The following is an 8,351-nucleotide window of genomic DNA, read 5'->3' on the forward strand; positions in this document are numbered from 1 at the left end:
TCCACTTTGGACCGAAGAAAGACAGATCAGAGTATTTTCTAAATGGTGAGAAGCTAGGAACTGTGGATGGGCAGATAGATTTAGGAGTCCAAGTATAGAAATCACTAATAGCTAGTGGACAGGTGAAAAGAATAATTTAAAAGGCGAACGGAATGTTGGCCCTTATCACAAGAGGGCCGGAATACAAAGGGCTGAAAGTTATGTTCCCGCTGTACAGAGCTCTGGTTAGACCCCATCTGGTGAACTGTGTTAAGTTTCGGGCACTGCACCTCTGGAACAATATATTGGTCTTGGAGGGGGTGCAGCACAGATTTACCAGAATGACACCCGGCTGAAAGGGTTAAATCATGAGGACAGATTGCATAGACTAGGCTTATATTATCTCAAGTATAGAAGATTAAGGGGTGATCTAATTGAGGTGTTTAAGATGATTAAAGGATTTGATATGGTAGATAGAGAGAAACTATTTCCTCTGATGGAGTCCAGAACAAATTACAGAACGTACAGCACAGAAGCAGGCCATTCGGCCCAACTGGTCCATGCTGGTGCTTATGCTCCCCACGAGCCTCCTCCCACCCCTCATCACCTCACCCCATCAGCAAAACCTTCTATTCCTTTCTCACTCATGTGCTTATCTAGATTCCTCTTAAATGCATCTATGCCATTTGCCTCAACTACTCCTTGTGGTAGCAAGTTCCACATTCTCACCACTCTCTGGGTAAAGAAGTTTCTCCTGAATTCCCTGTTGGATTTATTAGTGACTATCTTATATTTCAGCCCATTGTTTTGGTCTCCCCTACAAGTAGAAACATTTTCTCTGTCTACCCTATCAAACCCTTTTATAATCTTAAAGATCTCTATCAGTTCACCCCTCAGCCTTATCTTTTCCAGAGAAAAGAGTCCCAGCTTGTTCAACCTTTTCTGATAGGTAAAACCGCTCAGCTCTAGTATCATCCTTGTAAATCTTTCTTGCACCACCTTCTTTTTATAATATGGAGACCAGAACTGTGCACAATACTGCAGTGTGGTCTGACCAAGTTGAACATAACTTGTTTTTCAATTCTATCCCTCTAGAAATGAACCCCTGTGCTTTGTTAATGGCCTTATTAACCAGCATCGCTACTTTTAGTGATTTGTGTATCTGTACCCCCAGATCCCTTTGCTCCTTTACCCTATTTCGACTCTTATTTTCCAAGCAATATGTGGCCTCCTTATTCTTCCTACCAAAATGCACCACCTCACTTATCTGTATTGAAATTAATTTGCCAGGTACGCGCCCATTCTTAAAGTTTATTAATGCCTTCTTGTATTTTGTCGCAGTCTTCCTCAGTATTAACTATTCCCCCCCCAATTTGGTGTCACCACAAATTTTGAAATTGTACTTCTGATTCCCGAGTCCAAATCGTTGATGAAAATAGCGAACAACAGTGGTCCCAGCACTGATCCTTGTGGAACACCACTTCCCACCTTTTGCCAGTCTAAGTAACTACACGTAACCTTTTGATTTGTAGTCAGCTTGCTATCCATTCTGTTACCTGTCCCCTGACACCACATGCTCTGACCTTAGCCATGAGTCTACAAAGACTTTATCGAAGGCCTTTTGAAAATCTAAATATATTACATGTACTACATTACCCCTGTCTACCCCTTGTTACTTCTTCAGAGAATTCAATAAGGTTTGTCAAGCATGACCTGCCCTTTTCGAATATGTGCTGGCTGCTCTATTACATTTTCAATTTCTAGATGTTTTTCTATTATATCTTTGAGTAAAGACTCCATTATCTTTCCTATCACCGACATTAAGCTAATTGATCTATAGTTCCCTGGACTGGTTCTATCTCCCTTTTTAAATATAGGAATCCCCTGGCACTATTCCCTTTCCTAGTGAATGTTTATATAAATGTTATAGTGCCTCTGCTATCTCTTCCCTAACTGCTTTTAATATGCACGGGTGTAATCCATCCGGACCAGGGGTTTTATCCTCTCTTTTTGATTAGTTTATCAATTATCCCTCGCCTTTCTATCTTAAATGTCCTTATATCTTTTTTGATCTCTTCTTCTGTCTTGTCCACCTTGTTAGACTTCCTGGTAAATACTGAGGCAAAATAACTATTCAATATTTCTGCCATTCTGCTGTCAATACCTGTGAGTTTACCTTGTGGCCCTATCCCACCCTGATTTTTCTTGTGTTATTTATGTGTCTAGAATACTTTACCATTTCTTTTTATATTCCTTTATAATTCAATTTTATAGTTCCTCTAATTTCCTAATTTTTTTTAAAACTTCTTTCCTAACCTCTTCGTATTCCCTTTTCTCATCCTCTCTATTGTCCGTGTACTTAGTGCATGTCTTTTTCTTTAGTTTCAATTTTACCCTTCTCTCTTTACTCATCCATGGTGATTCATTATTGGCTATTTTGTTCTTGTTTTTTAACGGATATTTCCCACTGCTGTTCTGTCCATTTTTTCTTCCAGTTTACCTTCCTTAGTTCCATTCTCATCCCCTTAAAATTAGCTTTTTTCCAATCTGTTACTATGATATTTGTGTTACTTATGTCTTTCTCAATCATTATTTTAAACCCTATTATGTTGTGATCACTATTGCCTAGATGTTCCCCAACGCTTACTTCTCTTATCTGCTCTGGTTCATTTCCCATTACTAGATCCAGCAGTGCTTCTACTCTTCCTTCTTACATACTGGGTAAGAAAGCAGTGCTAAACACACTATAAAAACTCCATTCCCCTTTCCCCACCTCCTCTTGCCGGTTTACTTGGGGGTAATTGAAATCTCCCATGATTATTATTCCATGTCTTTTACTCATTTCATAAGTAGTGTGATAGTGCTAGTCTTGGGGAATGGAACATGTTGCCCTTGGGTTGGCCAGCGCTCCCATGTGATATCAGATTCAGAGTAAAACTGCTTCGCTGCTGGAAGTGTTAATTCATTCCCACGCTAGAATATTGGGATGATGAAAACGTTTAATCTACTTGGTTAGAGTTAAGGAATAAGAAAGGAACTGTTACTATTGGGAGCTTAGTATAGACCGAGCAGGGCAACTGGGATAGGGGAAGACAAACCAGAAAAAAAATGCAGGAACTGGGTGACTACAATTATCCAAAAATAGACTTGAGAAGGACTAATCTAAGTGGCAAAGAAGTGGAGGGATTGCTACAATATGTCCAGGACTGTTTTTTAGATCAGTAAATTTTGGTCCAAGAACAAAAGAGGCAGTGCTGGATCTGGTTCTAGGGAACAAAGTGGGGCAAGTAGCTAATATAAAGGTCGAAACATCTAGCAAACAGTGACCATAATGTGATTATGTTCAAAAGCAGAGAGAAAACAGTCAAAGATAAGGCTATTTGACTGGATGAAAGACAATTTCAATCACATAAAAAGGGAACTAGCTCAGAAAACTTGGCAGATAAGACAGTGAACAAACAATGGGGAAAGGGCAGAAGGGAAATCTGAAGTTCCTTGAATGAGACAAATTAAAATGAGCCTGAAAAAAGATATAGGACGAAACTAGGGCTAATAAATAAAAATATCAAATGGAGTGTCGAAAGTATGGAACGGAGTGGAAGCAAAACCAGATCAGAAAAGCTAAGGGCGGGGGGGTTATGGAGAAAGACTGGCAGGGCACCTAAAGGGAAAAATATTAAAGGAATTTATAAATACAATTAATATAAAGGGAAGGGTGAACTAGAGACAGGAAATGAAACCTCATGAAGGCACAGCAGATACTAAACAAGGACTTTGCCTCTGTTTTCAGAGTGTGGCAGTGGGAATGAAGGGGTACAAGAGAAGATTGAAGCAGTTAAATGGGATAACTAGAGATAAAAAGAGTACTGGAAAAATTGGTGGAACTCAAAGGCATCAGGCCCGGCATCCTAGAACTGTGAAGAGGACTCAAGTGACTCCAGAATAGACAGGTTAGTAGATTAGGTAGATAGATGTCATTTTACAGTTCCCTGCTTTAGGAAGGATGTCAAATCTACAGGGAGGTTACAGAAGATATCACTAAGATATCAGGAATAAGAGGTTTTAGTCATGAGGAAAAACAAGAGAAACTTGGGGCTGGTAGAGTAATGGACAATTATTCTCCCAAATGCAACTTGACATAAGTTTCACCTCAAAATTACCAAACTGAATTCAAGTTTTACCAAAATGCAATCAGTCTTGCATATCCTGTAGGAAAGTAGACTCATGATATACACGTCAGGAACAGTCAAGGAATCTGGTTGAAACATTACCTTCTGAGGGATGTTCAAAGCCGCAGTCCACAATGGCTCGCAGCAGCTCCGGTTTGAGCAGGAAATCTCGGAAGCCAGAACTGTGAATGGAGACATACGAACCCTTCACGTCCTTCTTGGTAGGAGCTGCCGCTGGCTCTGCTGCAGTCTGGTTCTCGTCATCCTCTTCGTAATCCAACAGCTCGTTCTCAACATCATTCTCTGCCATCTTGTCTGATGGATACAAACATCAACTATTACAAGGATCCGAAAAGTTGATTCAACAAACTTTTGTTCCATTCCTTATTTTGTTGTGGATTTCTGTGCTTCAGTTTTTCTAAATTGAAAGTGCTATATAAATGCAAGTGATTGTGAGAGGGGTGAGGGATGTCTGTGTTGAGAAATGGAACACATTTATTTCCCTTAGGCACCCACCACTCCCAGGTCAGGTTTACAGACAGATTCGGGAGTACAGCTCCTTCCCTGTCACAACCGCAGAACGAAGCCTGCTGCACCACTGCCGCTCTCTCACACCTGTTGGCAGTGACACTCCCAATGCCAGTCTCTGACTCCCATTGTCCCCCCCACTCAGCCGCTAGAGGCTCTCCTTCTCCCCCACCCCCCCCCCTCTTCCGGGGGGGAGCTCGCTCTCTCACCCCCTTCCCTCTCCCGGGGGGGCTCCCTTCCTTCCTCCCTCCCGGGGGGCTCTCTCTCTCCACCTTCCTTCCTCCCTCCCTCCCGGGGGGGCTCTCTCTCTCCACCCCCCTTCCTCCCTCTACCGGGAGGGCTCTCTCTCTCACCCTCTCTCTCCCTCACCCCCTCTCCCCCGGGTGGGGGGGGCGCTCTCTCTCCCTCCCTCGGGGGGGGGGGGCTCTCTCTCCCTCCCCCGGGGGGGGGGGGGGGGGCTCTCTCTCCCTCCCCCGGGGGGGGGGGGCTCTCTCTCCCTCCCCCGGGGGGGGGGGGGGGGCTCTCTCTCCCTCCCCCGGGGGGGGGGGGGGGGCTCTCTCTCCCTCCCCCGGGGGGGGGGGGGGGGCTCTCTCTCCCTCCCCCGGGGGGGGGGGGGGCTCTCTCTCCCTCCCCCGGGGGGGGGGGGGGGGCTCTCTCTCCCTCCCCCGGGGGGGGGGGGGGCTCTCTCTCCCTCCCCCGGGGGGGGGGGGGCTCTCTCTCCCTCCCCCGGGGGGGGGGGGGGGGGCTCTCTCTCCCTCCCCCGGGGGGGGGGGGGGGCTCTCTCTCCCTCCCCCGGGGGGGGGGGGGGGGGCTCTCTCTCCCTCCCCCGGGGGGGGCTCTCTCTCCCTCCCCCGGGGGGGGGGGGGGGGCTCTCTCTCCCTCCCCCGGGGGGGGGGGGGGGGCTCTCTCTCCCTCCCCCGGGGGGGGGGGGGCTCTCTCTCCCTCCCCCGGGGGGGGGGGGGGCTCTCTCTCCCTCCCCCGGGGGGGGGGGGGGGCTCTCTCTCCCTCCCCCGGGGGGGGGGGGGGGCTCTCTCTCCCTCCCCCGGGGGGGGGGGGGCTCTCTCTCCCTCCCCCGGGGGGGGGGGGGGGGCTCTCTCTCCCTCCCCCGGGGGGGGGGGCTCTCTCTCCCTCCCCCGGGGGGGGGGGGGGGGGCTCTCTCTCCCTCCCCCGGGGGGGGGGGGGGGGCTCTCTCTCCCTCCCCCGGGGGGGGGGGGGGGGCTCTCTCTCCCTCCCCCGGGGGGGGGGGGGCTCTCTCTCCCTCCCCCGGGGGGGGGGGGGGCTCTCTCTCCCTCCCCCGGGGGGGGGGGGGGGCTCTCTCTCCCTCCCCCGGGGGGGGGGGGGCTCTCTCTCCCTCCCCCGGGGGGGGGGGGGGGGGCTCTCTCTCCCTCCCCCGGGGGGGAGGGGGGGGGCTCTCTCTCCCTCCCCCGGGGGGGGAGGGGGGGGGCTCTCTCTCCCTCCCCCGGGGGGGAGGGGGGGGCTCTCTCTCCCTCCCCCCGGGGGGGCTCTCTCCCGTCTCCCCCTCTCTCCCCGGGGGGGCTCTCCCTCTTTCACTGTCGCTCCCCCCCGCCCCGGTTAAATCCGCCGGTCGGCTCTTGACTCGCTCCCGCCTGGTATCGGATGGCGGGGCGGGGCGGGGCGGGAGGCCGCTCCTCACACAGAAGGTGCGACAGGTCCGCGCGGGAGCGGGAGCGGGGCGCAGAGGCCTCCTCCTGAAGGCCCCGCTCCCGCTCCCTGCCCGGGGACTCCAGACCCATCAACACCGGCGCTGCTCGCTCGCTCGCTCGCCCTCCCCCGGCACAGGGAACGGAACCGCCGCCTCGGCCGGCCCCCCGCTCTCTCCCTCCACACACCCTCCGCCGCCGCCTCTTCTCCCGCTCCTTTTGCAAATGGCCGCTCGGCACGCTCTGAGCGGGTAACCCCGCGGCCGGATATCCCGCCCTCTGCCGCACGGTGATTGGTCGGAGACCTGTCCATCCAGCGGCTACAGGCCCGATGAATGGCTCCCTCTGTCCCACTGACGTAATGATGAGGCGGGACATCCGAACCGAATCGTGCCTCTTGATTGGCTCAGGTTCTTGTCAATCACTCGGATGAGTCCGGCCCTCAATAACAACCCCAATAATGGCGGTGCCGGGGCCTGGCGGAGAGCGAGGCCCAATCCCCGGACTCCTCATCCCCACCGCCAGGGGGAGGGGGAGGGGGAGAGGGAGGAGGGGAGGGAGGAGGGGAGGGAGGGGGAGAGGGAGGAGGGGAGGGGGAGAGGAGATGATGGGGAGGGGAGGGGGGGGAGGGGGAGGGGGGGAGGGGGGAGGGGGGGAGGGGAGGGGAGGGGGAGGGGGGGGGAGGAGGGGGAGGGGGGGGAGGGGAGGGGAGGGAGGAGGGGAGGGAGGGGGGGGGGAGATGGGGGGAGTGAGAGAGAGAGGGGGGGGGGTGGATGAGAGAGAGGGGGGGTTGGATGGGAGGGGGGGGTGGATGGGAGGGAGGGGGGGATGAGAGGGAGGGAGGGGATGAGAGGGAGGGAGGGGGGGGATGTGAGAGGGAGGGGGGGGATGTGAGAGGGGGGGGATGTGAGAGGGAGGGGGGGGATGTGAGAGGGAGGGGGGGGATGTGAGAGGGAGGGGGGGGATGTGAGAGGAGGGGGGGGATGTGAGAGGGAGGGAGGGGGGGGATGAGAGAGGGAGGGGGGGGTGGTGATGGGAGGGAGGGAGGGAGGGAGGGAGGGGGGGTAGGGAGGGAGGGAGGGGGGGGATGGGAGGGAGGGAGGGGGGGATGAGAGGGAGGGGAGGGGGGGGTGAGAGAGAGAGGGGGGGTGATGAGAGAGAGGGGATGGGGGGGAGGGGGGGTGATGGGGGGGGAGGGGGGGTGATGAGGGAGGGGGGGGGTGATGAGAGAGAGAGGGAGGGGGGGGGTGATGAGAGAGGGGGGGGTGATGAGAGAGAGAGAGGGAGGGAGGGGGGTTGATGAGGGAGGGGGGGGGTGATGAGAGAGAGAGGGAGGGGGGGGTGATGAGAGAGAGAGGGGGGGGGGGGTGATGAGAGAGAGAGGGAGGGGGGGGGTGATGAGAGAGAGGGAGGGGGGGGTGATGAGAGAGAGGGAGGGGGGGTGATGAGAGAGAGGGAGGGAGAGGGAGAGGGAGGAGGGGAGGGTAGGGGGGAGAGGGAGGAGGGGAGGGTAGGGGGGAGAGGGAGGAGGGGAGGGTAGGGGGGAGAGGGAGGAGGGGAGGGTAGGGGGGAGAGGGAGGAGGGGAGGGTAGGGGGGAGAGGGAGGAGGGGAGGGTCGGGGGGAGAGGGAGGAGCGGGAGGTAGGGGGGAGAGGAGAGGGGGGGAGATGGGGGAGAGGAGAGGGGGGAGATGGGAGAGGAGAGGGGGGGAGATGGGGGAGGGGAGGGGGGAGATGGGGGAGGGGGGAGATGGGGGAGGGGGGAGATGGGGGAGGGGAGGGGAGGGAGGGGAGGGGGGAGATGGGGGAGGGGAGGGGGGAGATGGGGGGGGGGTGATGGGAGAGAGGGAGGGGGGGTGGTGATGGGAGAGAGGGAGGTGGTGATGGGAGAGAGGGAGGGGGGGTGGTGATGAGAGAGAGAGGGGGGGGGGTGATGAGAGAGGGGGGGGTGATGAGAGAGGGGGGGGGTGATGAGAGGGGGGGGGTGGATGAGAGTGAGAGAGGGGGGGGTGGATA

General features: G+C 55.1%; 1 protein-coding gene across 1 annotated transcript in view; it reads right to left on the reverse strand.

The window, feature by feature from the left end:
- LOC137304558 (spliceosome RNA helicase DDX39B-like) overlaps window positions 1–6,606 on the reverse strand; it is a 29,637-nt gene extending 23,031 nt beyond the window's left edge. The window contains exons 1-2 of the mRNA XM_067973212.1: window positions 6,527–6,606; window positions 4,251–4,463 (exon numbers count right to left, since the gene is read on the reverse strand). Of these exons, the coding sequence (XP_067829313.1) occupies window positions 4,251–4,458 (208 nt within the window). The 5' untranslated portion in view covers window positions 4,459–4,463; window positions 6,527–6,606. The remainder of the gene's footprint in view (window positions 1–4,250; window positions 4,464–6,526) is intronic.
- Between the last annotated feature and the right edge of the window lie 1,745 nt (window positions 6,607–8,351).

The sequence above is a fragment of the Heptranchias perlo genome, chromosome 37, assembly GCF_035084215.1.
Source record: "Heptranchias perlo isolate sHepPer1 chromosome 37, sHepPer1.hap1, whole genome shotgun sequence".
Taxonomy (NCBI): Eukaryota; Metazoa; Chordata; class Chondrichthyes; order Hexanchiformes; family Hexanchidae; genus Heptranchias; species Heptranchias perlo.